This window comes from Elgaria multicarinata, chromosome 2, assembly GCF_023053635.1.
Source record: "Elgaria multicarinata webbii isolate HBS135686 ecotype San Diego chromosome 2, rElgMul1.1.pri, whole genome shotgun sequence".
Taxonomy (NCBI): domain Eukaryota; kingdom Metazoa; phylum Chordata; class Lepidosauria; order Squamata; family Anguidae; genus Elgaria; species Elgaria multicarinata.
Genome location: NC_086172.1, coordinates 116,121,773 through 116,145,998, shown reverse-complemented (window position 1 = coordinate 116,145,998; position 24,226 = coordinate 116,121,773). Strand labels below are relative to the sequence as shown.

The 24,226-nt window shown below is 39.1% G+C and overlaps 1 protein-coding gene across 6 annotated transcripts in view; it reads left to right on the top strand.

Annotated features, from left to right (window-relative positions):
• Window positions 1-14,087, top strand: part of LRRC4C (leucine rich repeat containing 4C) — an 858,040-nt gene extending 843,953 nt beyond the window's left edge. For all 6 annotated transcript variants that reach the window (XM_063117430.1, XM_063117429.1, XM_063117428.1 and 3 more), the window contains one exon: window positions 11,604-14,087. In XM_063117430.1, coding sequence (XP_062973500.1) covers window positions 11,646-13,556 — 1,911 coding nt within the window. In that variant the 5' untranslated portion in view covers window positions 11,604-11,645 and the 3' untranslated portion in view covers window positions 13,557-14,087. The remainder of the gene's footprint in view (window positions 1-11,603) is intronic.
• Window positions 14,088-24,226: the final 10,139 nt, after the last annotated feature.

Here is a 24,226-nt window from a genome sequence, read left to right as displayed (position 1 = left end):
GCAGGATATAAATGTAATAAATAAATAGTAATCTCCTACCAAGTAGGGCTGGTGGACTTTCCCAGTTTTATGTTTTTATAATCTTGCACATATTGCTGGTGTGCTCATCTTTAACCATTTCTATAATTGATTTTAAATTTGTACATTCACAGTTTCCTCTATTCTACATTTTTGTCCATGCAGACAAGCCATGCACATAAGTGAGTCTGTGCATTAAAAATAGGGTGACCATATGAAAAAGAGGTCAGGCCTCCTGTATCTTTAATAGTTGCATAGAAAAGGGAATTTCAGCATGTGTCATTTGTATGCATGCAGCATCTGGTGAAATTCCCTCTTCATCACAACAGTTAAAGCTGCAGGAGGTATACTAGAGTTATGAGATTTAAGAGAGGGCAAGGCACCTGCAGCTTTAACTGTTGAGATGAAGAGGAAATTTCACCAGGTTCTCCATATATATATATATATATATATATATATATATATATATATATATATGGCCCAGCATTGGGCAAATGACACCTGCTGAAATTCCCATTTCAGTACAACTGTTAAAGATACAGGAGCCCTGTCCTCCTTTTCACATGGTCACCCTATTAAAAATACTACTACCTCTTCTCTCCTCCTCCTCCTCCTCCATCTAATGGAAAATGTAGCCATTGTAATATATAGAAGTAGCTAGGTATGCATTCTCTCAGGCTATCAGAGGTGGCCAAAGAGTTCACTCTATAATTTTATAAAGAAAGTACAGGATAAAAATTATAAAGACAAGGTTGGATAACTTCTTTACAGTTCTGGCTAGATGTGACTGAAACCTGGAGCAGACTCACTGCCCCGCTGACATCAGAGCTACCAGCCTGCACTGGTTGAGGGAGGAGGAGCCTTCATGGGGGTGGTCCTCAGCAGGGCTGCTGGGATACCCCTACTTTCCCTTTGAAGTCTCTCAAGCTGAAAGGACAACAATAAATAAATCATTTCAATGAAGCAATTCATTCACTCTCCCTTTCTCCTTAACATGTATCAGTATTTTAATTTTAGTGAAAATCATCATCAAGATTTAGGGTTTTATTTTATAATGTTGTAATGACAGAACTACATGTTCCGTATGACTCCATGCTTCTTTTTTCTTTGAAGGCTTTCTTTCCCAGGCAAAGCAGCTGTGGATAGCACTGGGTTGAGTGGAAGAGCAGTAGGGAGTTGCAGAAGAGGCTATTTAACCTTTTTCCCCCCCAGCTACTGTTCACTCAGAATCACCCTAGGCTGTTTCTTAGGGATGAAAGGAGCTTTGGAGAGGATTTTTGAATGGAAATTGGCTGGGTTGGGGGTGGGAGAGTTAAACATTTCCTTTCTCTCTCTCTTCCCTTCCCTTCTACTGCTCAACCTGAAGCCAACTGCAGTTGCTTTACATGATAAAAGAAAGCCCTTGGGGAGAAAGAAGAACAGAACTACATGCAATAGTGCTGCAGTTCCAGTCCAATCCAGGCATGTGTGAGTTTGGGAGCCATTAAGATTTGTTAGCACCCCATGTTTCCTTCTGTTGTTATGTTGATCCGAACTTTCTTGAGTGTGTGATTAAAGGCACAGCGAAAGATCAAGCTGAACAGAAAAGATGCCATTCTTCAGTTGTCATGTGTCTTGATAACCGTATAGCTTTTCTTTTGATTCCAGGGAACGTTTAGCAAATGTGGTTCTACCTCATCAGAAAGTGCAGTAGCTTTCACATATATATATATATATATATATATATATATATATATAGTCCTTTCTCCAAGGAGCAGAGGATGGCATTTCTTTTATGGATGCTTAGCATCAAACATAAAAAAGCACATCCCCGAAGTCACATGTGAAATGAGTTTAAAAGGGGGGTGGTCCTCTTTCAGAAATTACATTTTGGAGCATTTGAATTGCCAGGCATGCATAGCAAAACACAAACTGCAGAACTCTGTATCTTTAAGCACAGTGAGCATACGCATTGTAAGAAACTTTACATTTACCTCCACCCAGAAACCAGATTTCCTTTAATCCATGTAATACGTTCTGAATGTTTTATTTGTGTATTTTACTAGATGTTATGATTATAGGATTTTTCTCTCTCTCCTAAAAATGGGAAACTGATGCAAATTCATCAAAGTGTGATTCTTCAAACATTTCTGATGCATCTCTTTTTAATTCCAGTGGGATTTGACACAGAAGCAGAGCTTTGATAGGTGGTATCCTTCACTTCAAGCTATGCAATCCTAAAATATTGAATACTAAAGTTGCCTTTCCACCAAGCAGATTTGGGGAGGGGGATATTTTTAAAAATATATTTTATCTCTTTTACTCAGGTTTCTACTTAAACGGTCTGTTGTTTTAGAAATAGTCAAAGTGGAGATGGATTTTTAACCAAGAATATCAGCAATGCAGTCAAATGGAACATTATGATGACTGCTGTTTATCATATTGATATTTGTCATCCACTTAGGAGTACAATATACAGTATATGACATATATTTGCAGGCAAGCAATATATTTCCCCATTCATTTTGGCTTTCCTTGAATAATTTTCTTACTACACACAATACAGGGCCAAACCAAATGAGTTATGATTTTATTTTTGAAGCTGTGTGATTGAATGCCCAGTCATTAAATAAACCTATAGTATTGGGTGTGTATGATATTGGTGGTCTCTGACATCTGGAGATCAATTAAACAGATATTAAATATCTTACTCTTTAAATAAAGTGCACCTATTTACAGCCCAATCCTATAACTAACTACTTGGAAGCAAGGTCCATGGATTCCATGGGACTTACACTGGATAAACATTTATAGACTTACAGCCTTAGTGGAAATTTCCACATCAAAACTTCAGAGAAGTCATAGTTGTATATTCAAAGTAGATGAGTGTTCTCAAATAAGAGAAGTTTGTGCATTTCAGTCCATGGAACAGTAGTATTTAGCAATCAGGCTTGACCATTTGATTTATCTTAAAACAAAGAACATCTAGCAACACTACCTTGTTTAGAATCACTGTCACCAGATTTTACCAGATGTGAATTTGGAGGTTCTTCTTCAGACAAAAGATATTAGAAATTTCAAGAGATTTGATAAGAATAGTGAAATCTCCTAGAGGAGTTTTGCAGAAAGATTGCCATCTTCCAGGAAATACAGTGCTCCCCAAGTGGTTTAAAACCCTTAAGTTATATAATGTTTCCTTCTCAAATAAGTAGTTCAAGACTCAACTACTGACTGAAAAAAATTAAAGGCAAGAAATTACGCTTTTTCCTACCATCCCCAAATTTTCAGACAATGGTACAGAAGAGGTCATAACACTTTGAGGTTTATAAGAACAGCCGACCTGATGATTTCTCGTCTTTGTGACAGGAAGGGAAGTTACCTGGGAAGCAGGGCAGAACTGGCAGAATAGGGTTTGCCTATTTTAGTATAGTGACTGATGAGGTTCTGAAAGCTGAGTGGTCCTCAACTTAAACCATACCAAGCTTAGGTCATGCATTGCCTTTTTTCTCTCCTTGGACTAGAAGGGGGAAGCAGAATATTATAGAAAGGCAGACTGGTCAAAAGTGCTTGTTTTATCCCTGTATCTTCTGTTACTGTCTACCCTCATCTTCTCCTTTAGTGTTTTAGTCTGCTTTAGCTGTGCAGTTGACTCCTTCTAGTATTGCACTCCTCTGATACGACCTAGCACTTATTTGAGGGGCCGTCTTACATCTTAGCCCTTCTGCTGATGTAGACCTTCAGTAGTCCTTATAACCATCTTGAAAATTCTCTGCCACCTACGTTTCATAAACCACTTGCTATGTGGCTCCTATGAGGATGTTGCATTGTCTCAGTACTGAGACTCAAGCCACATTTACCTTCCACGTTGTTGTAACCTACCCCCTCCACTGGGAGAATGCTGAACAACTACTGCTTGTTCATTCAACCTTTGTACACTCAGGTGTCCTGTTGACTTCTGTGGCTAAGGCTGCCTCTTGTGCAACTCCCGAAGACTTTGTTGTTCAACTTCTAACTCACAAAATTCATGTTGGCAGTTGTTAGTGTTCCCCTTGAGTCATCACACAGCTTTGTTCTTAATTTTATGTCACTTACTGCCTCTAAAATCAACTTGAGCTGTTTTCCTGGTTGTAATACTCGAACGTGTACAAATATTGTACGCAGGAGTGCCTGTGACCTATTCATTGCTCAGCAGTGATAGATCTGGTAATAATGTGCTTGCAATTCTGGCTGTGCTGTACTTCGTAACACCCGGAGTTTAATTGAAAATACACTCTGACCTTGGTTTTGTTCACTGGGCATAGAAAGGACATAATTGCTGTGAAGCTGCTGAGAGACATTATTTCAAAATGTCATATTGCTAATTTTGGCTTTACAAGTCCCTCCTACAGAAAGAAAATCCCCAAATCCCAATATAAAAAGCAATGTGTCGCTGTTACATAAAACATCAATAAAACAAGTAATTTTCCAAAAAATTAACTTCTTATTTCTCTGTACCTATGTGCTGCATCCAAAATGTCATACCAGTATAATAATTTGATTCCTCCTAACAATCTAATCCTCATTTATAATTACATAAACAGCTTGTAAACTGTAGACCACAAATGTCTGTGTTCCTCTCTTACCTTCAGGGAGTTTCCATAGTTACCAAGGACAAAAGATATAGTCACCGTTTGCTGGACAGCAGGTTTTACAGCAATCCCACTTGTGGCCTTTCATGCAATGTAGTGGTCCCTCTCCTGCATACATTCCCTTGGATAAATTGTGAGGCTGGATGCTTAGGTAACGTGGCTTTGTGTAATTGAATAGAGTAATGGGCTTTTAGCAGAATTGTTCTGGCTGTACATTTTAGAATGTATTAGACATATTTTTCCATGTCCTGGATGTCTGTCTTTTGTTTTTTCTTCCCACCATTCATTGTCATGTTATCATCATGTAAATCCCAAGCTGCACAGTACTTACATGGCCTGTTCAGACAACATACTAAGCCATTTATTTATTTATTGCATTTCTCTACTGCCAGGTTCAAACCTCCAGTCAGCCATAAAGCTCAACGGAGGACCTTTGGCCATTCACTTTCTCTCAGCCTAACCTTTCTACAAGGTATTGTGGAAATAAAAAAAGTGAGCAAAATAAATACATACCCATTTGGAAATGACCATCTTTTTACCATGTGACTAAAAACACAAATGTACAGAGGGCATGAACATCCAGGGCATGTCTACACCTGCCAGATTTATTTATTTATTTATTGCATTTTATACTGCCCAATAGCTGAAGCTCTCTGTGTATCCAAGGTCATCTCTAGATAATCCCTGTGCATCCATATGATGCACAGGAGACCCCAGGGGCAACCTGGTATGACCAGGTACTTTCCCTAGGATATCTGGGACTGAGGATTTCCCAATATTTCCATGGTCGTGGGACCATCCCGACAAGTGTGGGTGGTATGGCCATTGCTCCAGGGTCATCCCTCCTTCCCCATGAGTAGCGGGGCTGGGCATGGAGCTGTGTGGGGAGGCTCTGTGCCCATGGGGTGTGGGGCAGCAATTTCGCCATCCCTGGGATGGGGGGATTGGATGCGGGTTTATTATTATTATTTTACCTTTTTCCATGCAACTGGGCTCCTCTTTAAAAAAAAATGGTGTCCGTGATGTCCCTCTTCCCTTCTGGGATGTCGTGTGGCCATCTAGATGCTGGGGGAGGATCGCAGAAGCAGGTAAGTCCAGAGTCTTCCCCTCCCTCCTGCTACACCCTTAAGTGTAGAGTTCCATCACATGGGGGGAAACACGCTCCCTACCATTGCTTCAGCCCGTGTTTTCATTGCTCAGTTACTTCCTCTTTCAAAAGAGGAAGTAAACAACGAGCATGAGGCCCATTCAGCTGGCTGTTCTAATTGCGCTGTTTCTCTTACACACAGCAGGAGAGAGAAGCAACTTCCGGGTTTAAAATATATCGTAGTTTTTTTGTTGCGCATTGAAGGCCAGAAGGGGTGGAAGGCGCTTGGGAGGCAGACGTCATGGGAAGGACCTGCAAAAAATCCGTGAGTGCCCAGTAATGAGCGTGCAATAAAATGCTCATTGGATGGAGCTCATAGACATGCCCGCTCTTGTTCATTCCAATGGAGGATTTTGTTACAAAATTTTGAAGAGTGCTCTGTCCTAGTTTGCTAGATCCTTGCCAGCCAACTTTCATACAATATGTTACCTTTTGAGAGAATATAAAAAAATCATGGCAGAATAGTGCTATTCACTGTGTCTTTATCTTTTCAGGAGTGGTATGTTTATGTGCTACCTCTTATATATGTGTTTGCATCAGCCTGGATAACAAATTAATGACTGAAAACCATTTCACATTGAGATAATACTTGTCTTTTATGTGTTTTAAAATTAGTTTTATAGTGAGATGCCTTGAGAATTCTTTGTGGGCTGAAAAAGTGGGGTAAGAGAGGGGTGGGGAGGAGAGAGAGAGAATTCAAGGCATGTACATTATTTTATACAGCATATCTATTAGTGTGTTTGTTTATAATATTTTTTATTTATTTCTCAGGTTTTAGTATGAGAACCTCCAGGTGTGCTAGGTGTGTGATGACAATTGTTTACAAAGCAAATCTGTATGTGAAGCTCCCTTTAATTACAGAGGTGTTGCAGTTTAATCATTATCAGATGAAATATGTCTTGGCATGAGAGCACGGCATTCTGAATACACTGATGTGATTTTGATGTATTCTCTTCAGTAAGCATATGGGGGTTTATGACTCTGTGCTCTGAATATTTCCAAGGATTCTATTGTCAGGGTTATTTCATAATTTTCTGATTAGGTGTCTGATCTTCCTTTATTTCCCTCAAGGTATGACCCTCAAGGTGCAGTCCTTGAGGATAAGGAAACCGAAAACAGTAGAAAGCCTTCAGAAGATCAATGCCCCTTCAAGAATTACTGAAGTGAGACTTAGATAGCCCAAGGATTAATGATCCATTATAAGTCCTTGTATCATTAAGCAACTGCTTTGTATCTCACCCTGGTCAGTAGAGATTTCAAGTTAACAATACTTGACTGGATTGCTATACATTGGAATGGTACCTAAAGGTCCAACTAAGTAGTATTAATTTGCTCCACTGGTAAGCATTTTTACAAAGCAGTTTCAATAGTAGGATCGGAAACCAGGCATGGTATAGAGATACTTCTTATGGCATCATAGAAGTATGTTGATTGATGAAAAACAAAATGAAACAAGAAACAACATCTCATCTGTGGTCAAATTCCAGTTTACACTTGGGGAAAGTGGATGGCTTTGGACAAATTGTTGCTTCCTGGCCTCTCAGTGGAAGTTTCCCACTTCTATAATAAAAGTAGTAATGCCAGTCTACAGATGGGTAAGAATTTTGTCTGTCTCATTTTCTTATAAAAACTTTCCAGAATTCACAATTTCTTCATGAATGTGAAAGCAACAAGTTGAGGTGTTTTTTGTTTTGTTTTTTTAAAAAATGTGGAACAAATAAAAATGGCCAGATTAATCCATCAGAGCCCAGGGCTTTATTTCTTAAAAGTCTGGGTTGGAATCACTGTGCATTCACTTTGCAGCTCTGATATTAACTACTATAGCAAGCTGAATTTTGGCTTTGGTTTCATTACAGTTTTAATAGAACTGAAATAGCATAATTGAGAGAGAACTTTAGTTCAGTGTTTCCTTTATCTGTTTTATCACTAGCTAATGTGATTCATTATTCAAGCTTAGCCCTGAGGGGATAAGTAAGCAAAACAAAACAAAAAGACAAATGAGCAGCTTTCTTTAGTTGCTACTCTGATAGCAGTTCAGAATAAAAGTTGTGCAGCACAGTCCTATGTATGTGTACATGAAAGTACCTCCCATTGTTTTCAATGTTTAGTATTGTTGCCGTATTGTTCAGACAATACTCTAAGCTGTGGTTAGGCTGCTAACCCTTTTGTAGTAAATCGATAGTGAGTGTGTTTAAACCATGGCTATGTAGCCACCATGGTTAGGAATGGTTCACTCAACACACAACGCCATAATATTTAGCTCAAAATGCTTAACCACCGTGGCTTAGCGTGCCATCTGAATGGGTCAATGTGTTATTCCAGTACCAGAATCCTATCAAGGATTGCACTTTATGGTCTGATTCTCTTGTTAGACAAGCTGTAGTATGGATAGCCCCATCTTTAGTTCAAGCATAGCAATATAATGATTGATTTCTAAAAAAAAAAAAGTTTCTATTAATACTAGATTCTGTGATGTGATAAAGGAATTTCAAACTGAGGACCACAGAATTTGTGCAAGGAGAACAAGTGCAGGTGCAGCCACAGTGGTATCAACATTTACTGGAGTTAAATGTTGCTGGATACCAATGACACTTCATCTAGAAGTGGCCTGGTATGGGCAGCACAGTTAGAGAGGATGTGGAAAAATTGCAGATAACTCTGAAGTGAACTAAGATAATGTTAAAGGAGTAAGAAACACATTATTCCAGAAAGACTGCATGACTTTGTATCTTCTTAGGCCACTTGATATGGTATGTTTCCCCCTGAGAATACACAGGGTAGTATAAAACTGTGGCCAAGCGCTAGTGCTAATGACATTGGTGCTAGCGGAAACCAGTGCTTGTGCAATGTAACTGGTGCTTGCCAGGGCAATGGGAAAGAGCAGAGATTTGCTGCTAAAATTCAGCAGCACATGTCACTATTTTATTATATTTATTTATAGCATTTACACCTGCAATTTTGCTTAAATGCCACTATGTGTGGCCACCATTTTGTGCAAAATAGTGATTTCCATAAATAGTTCACCTGTGATTTTGAGAAAAATGGAAACTCACAGAACAGCAAAATGCTGCAAGCTCTCACTGGGCATCTGCAGACAGTCTGCTGGCTTGCCTCACGTGCCCATGAGGTTTGGGCAAGCTTAGGGTGACCATATGGAAAGGAGGACAGGGCTCCTGTATCTTTAACAGTTGTACTGAAAAGGGCATTTCAGCAGGTGTCATTTGTATGCATGCAGCACCCGGTGAAATTCCCTCTTCATCACAACAGTTGCTAAAGTATAACTAGAATGATCATATACAAAAGAGGGCAGGGCTCCTGCAGCTTTAACTGTTGAGATGAAGAGCGAATTTCACCAGGTGCTGCATGCATACAAATGACACCTGCTGAAATGCCCTTTTCAATACAAGTGTTAAAGATACAGGAGCCCTGTCCTCCTTTTCATATGGTCACCCTAGGCAAGCTGCTGGGATCCAGTGAGTGGTGTGCAAGGTAGGCGCAGGGGAGTTTGCCATATACTTAAAAAAACACCAAATAACAGATGGGATGACAGCAATAGGAAGCAACACAAGAGGCATTGCTATATGAAAAAATAATAGACAAGGAAAGTTGTCTCTGAAGAAGGGTTTGATACTCAAAACTCGTTGAGTTCATTTTAAATAGATTTCTAGTATTTACCTCCTCTCCTTTTCTCTTTTTGGTGCTGCTTTCCTTTCCTTTCCTTTTTTCTTTTATTCTAATCCCATCTTTAACCTCTAGTATGTGCAGTTTTCCTTAGAGTATAGCCTTCAAAGTGCCCAAGAAAAGCCTTAATAGTTTTCTGTTGTTGCAAGAAGCTAGTGTCAAACATGCATAAGTAAATTCATAAATATATATTATCTGATTATAAAATTGGCTTTTTGTAAATGGGCTGTGATGTGAAGAATAATATATTTTCATCCTGTTTTTCAAAGCATATGATTCCATCCCCCTTACTACAAAATGAAACAATTTGAAGCTTAAAATGGAATACCGTTGGCTGATAGTATTTTTGTTCTATTAAATGCATGTATTATGTATCTGTGTGCTCTGGGTTATAAATGTGCTTGGAGCTTGCTGTAATTTATAAGACTTCACTTTTGGCTGATGTATAGGAAATTTCATTAATCTCTACAGCACAGGGACTTTGCAGTGAGCAGCAGATTGAAAATGAACCTAGGGCTGGGGGTTTTAGGAGCTACCACAAATGAATCAGCACTGAGAGACGTTGAATGGTAATGATCATTTGCAGAGTCGAAAGGTCTTTTTTCACTTACACTAAGATCTGAAGGAAACATTTTTGGAGGTAACACTGAAATTGCCAACCCTGCAGCTATGGGAGATATATATTTTTCTGTCATTTAAATAGCCATTCTTTATTCCTGTGTTCAGCACACATTTACTAATGAGAGTTTCTCTGCTGCTATGGCCAAATACGAGGATAGAGGAGACTGTATCAGGAAATCAGATGAGTCTGCTTAATGGTGGGAGAGTAGCTGATGCTCAGCTCAGCAGTTCTCAGAAGCTTCTTTGTATCTGCATTCCTGAAATAAGCAAACAATAAGCATTTTGTCAGCATTTGTAGCCAAGCAGTAAAAGCTGTTCTTGAACCATTCCTCAGTTCTACATTGTTTTCCATAGTGCCTATCCTTTGGTACAGGAAATAAAAGAAGCAAAGACAACATGGCAGGATCTCTGGACCTGACCATGGGATGTAGAGTCAAATGTCAACAAGATAGTGGCCAATGGCCATGTAGATTCAGGATTACATTCATGTCTGCCTCCTGAACGCTGTACTGCTGCCTACTCCCAGGCTTAATGAACTAGTTGCAAAATCACCCCAGGAACATGGAGAAAGGGTGTATGTCCTATGGTTTAATCACAATTCCCTTGTTCCATGATGTGCATTTCAGATGTGGTGCACTTGTTTTCCTGTAATCATGCACACACACACACACACACACACACACACACACACAGAGAGAGGTGGGTGGGCATGGAGATTCAACCCAAAGTAGTGGTGATCCACATGGTAAGCAGCTGTATGTGTCCAAGCTGAAATTTTGAGTACTTGACATGTTTTGGACACCATTTCTCAGATGAAAAATGCTAAGTTTTAAAATATGTTCATCTTGGTGGTGTTTATCTGATCTGAAGGTTGACAACCCCATCTTTATTTTTAGAAGCTTTGGTAAGAATTGATGCTGGCTTTTAACTACTAGTTCCTGTGTATAGTAATTAAGAATCAAACATGGGCTAAGAAGCCAAGATCACTACCACATGCATTTACATGGAAGTACTTTAAATAACTTCATAACAACAACAATGTTGAGTTATCCAGGCATATAATGTTAGCTTTTCTAAATGAATTAATTCCATGTTTTCATTAGAAGAAAAGTTTGATTCTGGTCTTTTAGATAACATTACAGATTAGTTTTAGAAGCAGTAATCTTATAAATAATGCTCTCTTTCTTTGTCTTTTCTTCTTTGGTGGAAATATTTTATGATTTACAGTATCTAGGCAAAGAATATTCTAGCAGAATTATATTCAATTTTATACCTTATTTTCTCTTGACTATGTCTTTTACAAAGTTAGACAGACAACTGAAAGGCTCAAGGGATAATTTAGAGCCTCAATTACATTAACAACCATTCTCCAGCTGTCATTTGTAGCATAGGAAGTTGTATGTATTGATTGTTTATGAAATTCTTTTTTTGTGGGGGGGACTTTTAGGAAGTTCTAGGTTTGAAATAAAGTGCAGTTTAATGTTTGGGGCTGATATAATATTTTCTTTGTTATTTCTCTTTTGTTTCAGACTATTGGAACTCCTGAAGGACCAACACCAAATAAATTATGAATGTTGAACAAGATGACCTTACATCCACAGCAGATAATGATAGGTCCTAGGTTTAACAGGGCCCTATTTGACCCCTTGCTTGTGGTGCTACTGGCTCTTCAACTTCTTGTGGTCGCTGGTTTGGTCAGAGCTCAGACTTGCCCTTCTGTCTGTTCCTGTAGCAATCAGTTTAGCAAAGTAATTTGCGTGAGGAAAAATCTAAGAGAGGTCCCTGATGCCATTTCCACCAATACACGGTTATTGAATCTCCATGAGAACCAGATCCAAATCATTAAGGTGAATAGCTTCAAACACCTGAGGCATCTAGAAGTCTTGCAACTGAGCAGGAACCACATTAGAACAATTGAAATAGGGGCCTTCAATGGTCTGGCTAATCTCAATACTTTGGAACTCTTTGACAATCGTCTTAGCACCATCCCGAATGGGGCTTTTGTGTACTTGTCAAAACTGAAGGAGCTTTGGTTGCGAAACAATCCCATTGAGAGTATTCCTTCTTATGCTTTTAATAGAATCCCTTCCCTACGAAGGTTGGATTTGGGGGAATTAAAAAGGCTTTCATATATCTCAGAAGGTGCCTTTGAAGGTCTGTCCAATTTGAGGTATTTGAACCTTGCTATGTGCAACCTTCGGGAGATTCCTAACCTCACGCCACTTGTAAAACTGGATGAGCTAGATCTTTCTGGGAACCACTTAACTGCTATCAAGCCAGGGTCCTTTCAAGGGTTAATGCACCTTCAAAAATTGTGGCTGATTCAATCCCAGATTCAAGTGATTGAAAGGAATGCTTTTGATAACCTTCAGTCACTAGTAGAGATCAATCTGGCCCACAACAATCTAACACTACTGCCTCATGACCTCTTCACACCTCTCCGTCTAGAAAGAATCCACTTGCATCACAACCCTTGGAACTGCAACTGCGACATCCTGTGGCTCAGCTGGTGGATTAAAGACAAAGCGCCCTCCAACACTGCATGCTGTGCCCGTTGCAACACACCTCCCAGCTTGAAAGGAAGGTATATCGGTGAGCTTGACCTGAATTACTTCACGTGCTACGCTCCTGTGATTGTGGAGCCACCAACAGACCTCAACGTCACTGAAGGCATGGCTGCGGAGCTGAAATGCCGAGCATCAACATCCCTGACCTCTATATCTTGGATTACTCCAAATGGGTCTGTTATAACACACGGGGCTTATAGGGTTCGGATTTCTGTGCTCAGTGATGGCACATTAAATTTTACGAGGGTGACTGCGCAAGACACTGGCTTGTATACATGCTTGGTGAGTAACTCTGTTGGGAATACCACAGCTTCTGCGACACTCAATGTAACCGCACAGGAGTGTATTACTTATTTTTCAACCATCACAGTAGAAACTGTGGAACCTTCTCAGGATGAGGCGCGGACCACAGAGCAGGTTTGGCCCACACCAGTCATTGAATGGGACACCACCAATGCGACAACCTCTCTCACACCACAGAGCACAAGGTCAACGGAAAAAACATTCACCATCCCTGTGACAGATTCAAGCAATGGGATCCCAGGAATAGATGAGGTTATGAAGACTACCAAAATCATAATTGGTTGTTTTGTGGCAATCACTCTCATGGCTGCGGTGATGTTGGTCATTTTCTACAAAATGAGAAAACAGCATCACCGGCAAAACCACCATGCGCCAACACGAACTGTAGAGATCATTAATGTGGATGATGAGCTTACAGGTGATACACCTATAGAAAGTCATTTGCCCATGCCAGCAATAGAGCATGAGCACCTAAATCACTATAACTCTTATAAGTCTCCTTTCAACCACACAACAACTGTTAACACAATAAATTCACTACACAGTTCAGTGCATGAACCATTATTGATCCGAATGAACTCTAAAGACAATGTGCAAGAGACTCAGATCTAAAACATTTACAGATTTAAGGGGGAATTTAAAACAAAAAAGACAGTTTATTAAAAAAAATGACACAAATGACTGGGCTAAATCTACTGTTTCAAAAAAAGTGTCTTTACAAAAAAAGAAATTTATTTATTAAAAATTCTATTGTGAGCGAAAGCAGACAAAATTATGTGTATTCCTCAGAACCTCTTTTTGCTGCACTTATTTACCCCTACTTCTTTCCCTTCCCTTTCTTCTTCCCCGCTCCCAGTCCCATTTGCCATATTTTTCATAGAACAAGTTGATTCTCTAAAGAACTGGTCTAGGAATTTTTGTAAGAATTCTGTTAACGCTTTGGGAGTTTTTATGGTGAATTCTAGTGGTGAGATTCGGTCTATTTTGTCTTTTTTCATTTCATTTTCTTCTCATGCCCTTTTTGAAATGATTCAACAGGGAAATGGATGTTAGCAGTAGATTCATAAGAACAATCAAGGAACAACAACAAAAATAACAAAATATTTTATTTTTAATTTTTTCACATAATTACCTGTTCTGTATCTCCTGTGGAAAAAAGGGGGGGATCCAAGAAATTAATTTTCATGTGAGCATCTATCAAACCCATGATCTTTTAAACAATTCTAGAACCAGGATTTGTAGTTCAAACACTAAAATAAGATTATAAATAAAATATTGTTGGTTTTTTTTCTGTACTTGGACACAACTCATTTTTAGTGTGGCTTTAAAATGTCAAAAGGTGGTTCACAGTCTTACGTTTTTCCCCTGCCATAAAGGAAAGCTTTGCAACAGGGATATTGTTGAAACACTTTGGATTTTAACTGAAAATTGGCCATATATTTACTTTTGCCAGCATTAAAATCAACATACCATTTCTGAAAGATAGTGGTGAAAATCAATAGATTTCTATAGGCTTAAGTGCATTTAATGGACTCTTTTCACATGGGAATGTTGCCGCATGAGAACATCCTAGCATCTTTGGTTAATGTGAAAAGCCTTAAGTTGTGGGTCGTACCTACACAAACATTGCTCTGCAAGGATAAGGCTCCTCCCCTATGCCCCGGGGCTTTTTACATTACCCAATGCAATGGATGAAGATGCCATGCTGCAATAGTTCCTTGTGGTAACAGCATATCATGAGAATGGACCTTAACGCAGGTTGGGCCAAATACCCCCCTCTTGTATGGGACCATTCATCCCTATTTGATTCATCATCAAATTTAGGGAGATTAAACTGAAGAATTTTCGAGTGAGTAGGCTTACCTGGAAATTTGGGCAGAATGCTCCATGGGACGTCATCATTTCCCCCAAGAATGCCTCTGACAACGACACTACATTATGAAGAAGTGTCATTCCCATTGGGCATTCTGTTCAAAATTTCAAAGGGAAGGCTGCTGAGTTTCTGAAGGCAATCAATATGCCTGAAGTGGCAGCAAAGCTCTTATTTTTTTCTTTGTAATAAAGAAGAAATCTTGTCCAATTCATCTTTAAAGGTATGACAACCACCCACTTTTGAAAGGTCTTCAGTTTCATACACCCTGAAGATTAGATTAATCAGCAACCCACCCACCCCAGAAAGTACTGAAAATCATTGGGCCGAATACATCAGCCTAGCACTAACCTTAACAATGGCCAGATCTACAGCTTGTGTCAAATGATTGCAAATGTTAATCAAAAAGCAAGAATAACACTATGAAAGTGGTATGTGGAATGTGGATTGTGCCCCAACAGTTATCAGTGCACTGCAATACCGCTCTAAAGCAGTAGTGTAGATCTAGCCCCTGTGTTAGAATGTGGCCTTCTCCAACAAATAAAGGTAATTAACCATAAGGTAAAGTTTCATTTATTCTATCTTGTTTGGGTGGTGTCTTCCAGAGTAAAATGAGGCCAACAGCAAAGAGTTCAGTTTTCAGAAGGCTGCTTATATAACATCAAAGGTTATGTTCTAGCCAACTGTTTATTAGAGCAGATATTGAATTAGCATCCTATACAACATATCTTGGTTATATGAAAACACAGCCACAAACATGAAGTTGTTTAACTAATTAAATATGACCAAGCATGATGAGCTAAGAAATACAATCAAGGTATTGAATACATCCAGGGAACATTGTACAACGGGGAATTAATAAAGCCATAAAGTCTATCTAACTGATCTTTGGTTAGATTCAGACAAGTACACTCTTGAGTACTACAATTCCCAGATGAGACGGCACTAGTTGAGAATGTTCCAGTTTAAGGACACTTTGCAAGATACTGGGACAGACAAATTATCAGGTTTCTAAACAGTGAAATGTTTCAAGGCTGATACATTTTTTTCACAATGTGTTTGCATGCATGTGGCTTCCTTTCCAACATCAAAGCAAAGGTATGGCCAATATCTTGGGAGAAATGTATGAATCCAACATTTCTATGAATTGAGAAGCAATCTGTAGTAGAGTCTATCTGTGGTGAAACAGCAATCCTTCATTAAAATGGGGAAACGGACAGTAGCTCAGATACTGCATGTAATTGTTTCAGCAAGGGACTCCATTTAAGGAGTGGGAATGAGTCATTATACATCTGTGTATGTATTTTACTTTATATTTCACCTTTCTACCAAAAACTGGCACTCTAAGTCAAATCACCTTTCTGAGTCTTTCATTACTGATGTAGACTCTGTGATGTGCAGTTTTTTGTTGTTGATTTTAATTCCTTCTGAGCTATTGACCTACCAAAACCAAAAAAAACACCTGCAATTCCCAGAGCTCATATCAACATTGGAAGATGTGAACAAGTCCAATAGCTTTGCAGATTTAGCTCTTCACATTTGCATGTTTTCTCATCTCCTGTTTTCCCTTTGGTCTTTCTCCTGTATCCTATAAGTTTGGGGAAATGTGGGAAATGGGGACGAAGGAGGAAAATCAGCAAGGGAGAGGATTAGCAATGGTTAAGGAGCTCTCCCAGGTGGAGTCATTTCAAGGTTTGGAAAATTCATGGAAAACCAACTACCCACCACTCCTCATGGAAATTTGCACAAAAAAAGGGGGGCTTAATTTTTTTTAATACTGAGGTGGGTATGTTTTGCCCATGACTGCTTAAGATGAAATATTTATATCAAACACAAGAAATGATCTTCAATATACCGGTCTGCTTATTTTTTGCAGTTTATTTTTTAGAATGCATCCCTACATAGCTTCTAATGTTTGAGGTGCTTTAAAAATAATATTATAATTTGAACCTTGTTAAGAATCTACACCCCACCCCATTGAAATCTTTTTGCTCCCCATATCCTGTCCTTAAATAGTGCTCCTAGTCTAGCATATAGAGCTTTCAAAGCAACAAGGAATGGTGGTGAAGTTCTCTTGCTCCAAGTGCAATTTTATTTCAAGCCACTTGAAAGAGTTAGATTGAGCTGTTTTCAGTGGGTTTCAAAATGTAATCGTACTATCTGGAATATGGGAAACTCCAGGGGGACCTTGCACTTCACCTAGGTAAGTGACAGACACCTGACTAGGGCTAGAGAGAGAAAACTGAACTCCCAAAAAGAAAATAGTCACAACTGGCAAAAGACATCCACAAGAACATAAGAAAAGTCCTGCTGGATCAGACCAAGCGTCCATCTAGTCCAGCACTCTGTTCACACAGTGGCCAGCCAGCCATTGGCCAGGGATGAACAGGCAGGACATGGTGCAACAGCACCCTCCCACCTATGTTCCCCAGCAACTGGTGCACACAGGCTTATTGCCTCAAATATAGGAGATAGCACACAACCATCAGGGCTGGTAGCCATTGCTAGCCTTTGCCTCCAGGAATTTATCCAACCCTCTTTTAAAGCCATCCAGATTGGTGGCCATCATCATCATCATTATTATTAATAATAATAATTTTTATGGCGCCATCAATGTTCATGGTGCTATACAGAATAAAACAAAACAAGACAGCCTGCCATATGGCTTACATTCTAAAAAATCAGTAACAGAGAGGACAGGGAGGGGGAAATCCAGCCGGGGTTGGATTAAAATTAAAATATAGGCTGGTAGGCTCAAAGAGGCTGTACAAGGAAAGGTGTGTGAACAACCAATTTGGGCAAGAGAACCACAGTGTAATCATCATCATCATCATCATCTAAGCAAGGCAAAATGTGAGGTAGGCGCGCTGACTGACTGACTCTGTATTATGCTTCCTGTGGAATGTTCACACCTTCTAAGTAAAGCTGGACAATGTGTTACCTGTATATATAAAAAATAGGTCATGTTTAAAAATAGGAACTGGGTAGGCCAGGTTAGCTAATCATTTAGCAAGCAAGCCAATCTGGATTGCACGTGTGACAACTTCCTGTGGACTTTCTGATCCATAGGTATCACAAAGATTGGCATGAAGAAGACCTTGCACAAATCAAGTAAAATAAGTGGCAATGCCAGGCTACTGAAGGAAGTTCATTATGTACCTAGTTATGTCTGGGCAGTAGGTTCTTGTACCCTTATTGCTGAATAGGACCCATAGGACCAAGCTAAATAGTAAAAAACAAAACAATAACAATAATAACAACAACAACAACAACACAGCAACTGAATCCATACCAGTCCACAGTTATAAAACGAAAGCTTCTGAGCAGAATATGTGAGCAGTAAATGAATTCATTTAATTCATTGCATTATGTATTGTTATTAATTTGATTTGGGGTGCTGTTAAATATTCAGCACTATTGCAGAAATGTAGTTATTTGGCAACCTGTTTTAAGTATTGCATTGTGAAGTGAATTACTGTTCTTAAAAGTTACTGAGATTAATTTAAGCCAGCTTTCCCTGACCTGATGCTCTTCAGATGTGTTGGAGTACAACTTCCAGTAGGCCCCGGCCAGCATGGCTGACTGGGACATGCTGGGAGCTGTACTCCAACACGTTTGGAGGGCACCAGGTCAGGTATGGCACTCAGATAGTATTAAGGCACAAGATTACTGCATAATAGGGGTTGGCAACTTAAAAACATGGAGAAGGGGGAGTGCAAACTCAGAGGCAAAGGCAAGAGACAAGAGGAGAAGATACCGCCATATGCTTGTTTGGCTTCCATCTGTTTCTGGAGGATACCTGTTAATTTGCCTTTCCTGAGTCTTCATGGGGACAGATTTGGAAAAGTAAGTCAGGCCTTTGGGTTAATGTCTTTTAAAGCTACCTTAAAAAAAACACAAAGTGTATAAACTAAACTTTTCTATCTTTTCTACTCTCTAAAGTATGCTGAACCAATTTTCCCACTATTGCTTCATAGGCTGGCATGTGTTATTGTGAACCAAATTTGAAAACTATGGCTGGAGAGTGGAAGCCCAAACGACAACATGAAAGAAGAGAAGACATATACTTCCAATTCGTCTGTTTTATTCCTGTTTAATAAAGCTGAATTCACATCTTCATCCCTTTAAGGGCGTAAATCAAAGTTGTCTCAATAAGAACTTTGAAAATCAAGTTCATGTATATTCCAGTGTAACGAATACCTGACAATACATTCAATAGGTGTTTTGCCATTCACAAATCTTCTGTCTTAATTGTTTGTATGCACTATCATTTTCAGTTTATGTTTATAAATAATTTGGCCATGGATTGGCTCACAAGGGTAGGTTCTCATATATTAACAATAGAACTTCACCAAGTCTGTATAGGTACAAAGAGTTGTGTGAATGGTCCTTTTCTTACAAGTATTGATGATGTACCTCTTATTGAAACCAAATGCCTTTAATGGAAGTGTGATTGAATCTATGCTGAGGCTTAAATGAGAATAATTGAAGATATTATCCATCAAGAAGGTAAATTCATCTAGATCTGTAGGTAATGCTGAACCCACTTTATAATATGGTAAGTTGTGGTAATGAAGTCTAATAATGTAATTGAGGATAAAGATTTATATGTCAAGGCTGTATTGGATCTGATCTCAGTATTTTCCCTACTCATCAATCTTGGCTGGGATTTGCAGGTCTTTGGCTGAAGAGTTTTAACGCATAATATTTGTTTAGCAGTTATCTTGTAGAGGCTGAAGCCCTAAATGCTATTGTGATATGGAAAAGATTGTCCCTTCGGTTGCCAAGTGACTATTATAGCCAAAAAGTTAAATTTAAGAAGAAGCCTGAGGCCAGATCTACACCAAGCAGGGTATAACTCTTTGAAAGTGGTTTGAAAATGGTATATGGAATGTGTCATGGACCCCAACGGTTGTCAAAACCATTAGAAACCATTAGAAAGCAGTACAGTAGATCCTGCCCCGGTGTGGATCACTATTACTCATATTTTACCATGGAAACAATAAATATAATCTCTTATAGTATCCCAGGAATACTTTGCAAAATGCCACCATTTGCTCTACTTCCTGAAAAATAGAATAAACTCAAAGGTTTATGTCAAGAAAACCTTTATCAATTTACTTAAATCCTAACTACAAAGGTTTCCCATGACTGGTCTATTTGCTGGTTCATCCTTAAAATACATATACATTGCACAACATTTCCCCCCTTCCAGTCCCAGTCAAAATCAATAGAACATTGTGATGTGGTCTACTCAAAGCTTCATCCGACGAGTGTTTTACTGCACACTCATTACTGGGCACTCATGAATTACTCACATGATGTCTGCCTCTCACCCATCTTCTGCCCCCTCTGGCCATTATCGCAATGCAAAAACACCTCATTAAGTCTGGTTGAAGCTCTCTCCTACCTGACTGAATGGGTCTAATTACCTCCTGTATTCAGGAAGCGACGTGGGAGTGGCGACAGAAGAAGCGACAGGAACCGCACATTTGGCCAGGTGTGATGAAGCTTTCAGTAACTACAGATACACTTTGTTCAACATAGTTGGTTCATCCCAAGGCTACTGTTTGTCCAAATAACTGGATTTATTCTGCAGGACAAAAGGTAACCCAAAGCTGCTATCTAATCTAGGAATTTCCTTTACAATGATATCATTGCTGTTTCTTAAACCTCTTCCCACCTTCAGCACTCTCTTAACTGTTCATATCTCCTTACGTTTCTTATTGATCATGTGACTGTGAGACAAAGGATTTTTTTAAGAATAAAGAAAAGGCATCTTTTGTAGGTTTGTAGATACTTTCTATTTAGCTACAGAAAGAGACTGGCCAAACTGTCACTGGATTTTTTTAAAAAAATGATAATGTGAACAATGTTCTAGGTTATGGAGAAAGATCTTCAGGAGGCATTTTGCAGAAAGAGGAGGACAGCAGCCCATCTAAATGCAGGCAGCTCTTATTTCTAACCATGACCTGTAGGCAGCAACCGATAGAACAAGGAGGGTCCATGTGATATACTAACTTGAGCCCCTAAGAAGAAAACAAAGAGACCACGTAGATAATGGCAGGGATGCCTGGGGAAAGGGCAATGGGAGCGACTTGCTCTGGACTCCCATAAAGCAAGGGGGCTGATTTAAATCCTGTGCATATCATTGGCTGTGGCCCTTGTTTTGCCACTCTGATTACATATATGTGAGTGTTTGTAAGAACAGTAACAGACCATCCAACATCACACCTGTCCCTGGTCCCATAAACCGTGAGTAGAGGGGGCTCTAATTTTTGTGTCTCAGGTGACTTGACTTCCTCAGGTGCAATCATGCAGTCCCTTCACAAAATCTCCTAGTACTCAATGCTAGCCAATGATACCATTGGTTCCTGTTGGTATAGGCCAATAGGGACCTATGGCAGGTTTAGCACATTGTGCACAGATTCCTTCTCCTATTAGTATTATTAGCATTTTTATACCACTCCACAACTGAGGGTCCCTGGAAGCTTTACTAAGCACTTAACTGTTATAATTACACAGAAAAAAATTGCAATGCCTTAGCTAGTTTGAATTGTACATTTTCCTGACTCATATTATGCTTTAAGAAAAAGAAAAACATAACTCTTTTACATTATAATCCTCTACTGTATGTATCTACTCAGAAACAAATCCCATTGAGTTCAGTGGGGTTTACTCCCAAATAAGGAGATATAGGATACTAACTATAATTTATTATTTGAAATCAGACTTTTAAATTAAAAATTCACTTGCATATGTTGTACGTAGACAGAATTCAACCGATTCACAGATTGTAAAGCTCAGAAAGATGTGAAGTATATTCCAGTCTGTCCCAGGTGGTTGCCATTTTTTATCAGCTATGGAATGATTTGTCAATGGCTGAAATTGGGCTTTGTATATATTTAAAAGGAAAAACATAGCCTTATGTAGAGCAAATACCATTTTATGTTTAATAGCTGAGGAGTTATCTCCTGCAAAATTGAAACATGTACTGAATCCTGGCAGCATCTTAATTTGATACTGAAAACTTGATTTTCTATTTTTAGGCTGCTATCCTTGAAGTGAAGTAGAGATAATTGAAAATAGTGGGTCTTATTTTTGAGTAAGCAAACATAACATGGAGTCGCAATCTTAGATAAATTTCTGAAGAACTGATAATACAGGGACATATTTTTTCTTTCTTACCAATAATAGTAGTAATAATAATAATTAATAAGAACAACAATAGCAAATAAATTCTACAGAAATCTGTTGAAACTAGAGGTTACTTTCCTTCAATGCAACTGAGGATTTTGGCCCATGCTTACTCAGACCTGCCACTGGTGAACAACATTGGCTTCTTCTCCTCAGGCCTCAAGCCCAGCTCCTTCCCTCTTACCCCACATTTTAAAACCTGCCCTTACCTAGGGACTCCTCCTCCTCCTCCATTGCCTCAAAGCATTCACCACCGCTTCCACCACCATCCCTGCTGCTAATATGGCTGCTCCGATAGCGGGCTCAACTTACACAGCCAAAGGTCCTTCCTCTGTCTTTGCCTTTGTGTTTTTCTCTGTGTGTGCCTACCATGGGAGCTGTAGTTCCCTGACCACCTGTTTGGCTATTAATGCTCAAGCATTGAACTTTTTCGACCTTTCAAAATTTTCTACACGTCTATCTTGCTCAAGCTTTGCTGGTGGTGACAGCCTAACCACACAGCTGCACCCAGGGCTCACCTACATGCCACATTGTTTGCTGAGCAGGCCTGTTCATTATCCCACTGGTGGAGGCATGCCCTGCCTGCTTGACACAGAGGAATTTAATTTCTATTAAAGCTCAAGCTTTGAACTTTTTTTGAACTTTCAACATTTTCTGTGCATCTACTTTGCTCAAGCTTCAATTTAAAACAAAAATGAGCAAAATGAGACAGGTAGATCTCGAGCGATAAGCCTTAAACTACCATATTCTTATATAAGATTAAACAAACAAAAATGTGAAACAGTTCCAAGAGTGAAGCAGAAGAAAATCAGATTTTAGGATATTATTGATTTCAACATGGATTATTAAGCATTCTTTTACTATTGTAACAATGTAATCATTTTATATTATAGCATTCTCTCCACCTCAACAGTACCTTCCACAAAAATGGTAAAATATGATCACATTAAAATTCCATTTAAGCCCTATTTTTAAAGTTGGAAAGGAAGAAGAAAATAAGTAGTGGAACAATAGTGCATTCCTTAACAGCAACTAATGATTTAAAAAATAATGAAATCAAGGAGTTAAGAATAAAGATTAGTGTTTAGAGAGTAGGAACTGCCACAATGAAGTGCTCAATTGCCTACTAACCTAAGGTGTTGTGCATACATGTTAGGGCTCATACATAAACAGAGCTCTATATGTAAGTGAGCAGTACAATCTTATAAAATGAATGTTTTAAATAATACAAGGTGCATGAGGAATTTTCATAGTTGAATTTATTTATTTATTTATTGCATTTATATACCGCCTCATAGCCGAAGCTCTCTGGGCAGTTTACAAAAGTTAAAAGCAGTAAACATTAAAAACAAATATACAAAGTTTATACATAAATATACATAAAAAGCATAAAAACAACAGTATCCTTATGAAAAAAACAGCTATTTTGGGTCCGTTAAAGACAAACAAACTCAGCTCATGTTGTTAAATGCTGTTAAATGGTTGGGAGAAGAGAAAGGTCTTAATGTGGCACTGAAAAGATAACAATGTTGGCACCAGGTGAGCCTCATTGGGGAGATCATTCCATAATTGGGGGGCCACCACTGAAAATGCCCTCTCTCTTGTTGCCATCCTCTGAGCTTCCCTCAGTGTTTCAGTGCCTTGCATATCTGCAATGAAACCTCGAACACCCACATATGAAGATGCATATTGTAGCAATTTCCTATTTCTAATTGTCACCACCCTGGTATTCCCAAAGTTTCGTATTCAATAACAGCAGTAATATTCAAGGTCAGGATTACATTTATTTGCATTCAATGAGCAAATGTGAATGGAAAGCCACCTTTCAGATGGACCCTGCACTGAATTTGGAATGAATTTCTGGAACATTACCATGTACGTATGTGTGATAAGTGCTGAATTACATTTGATGTGGGAGACACAAAGTGTGGCCTGACTTTATTGCAATATGCTTCCTTTCCCCGCCCCCGCCCCCACAAAAAAAAAAAAAATGACCAGAGCAACAGTAGTTGGAGGTGGTACTTAACTTTTTTTCTATGAGAGTGTTAAGACTTACTTCCCCCAAGCTCTTTTCTTCCTGCAGGAAGAATGATGCATGAGTCCATATTGCGCACGCTCATTTGGGAAAGTTGCTTGTAGGGCAATTTTGACTGGGAAAGTGACCCTTGGGGGAAAACATTAGGTCCTCCCTGTGTTTCTGCTCTGATCAAATTTG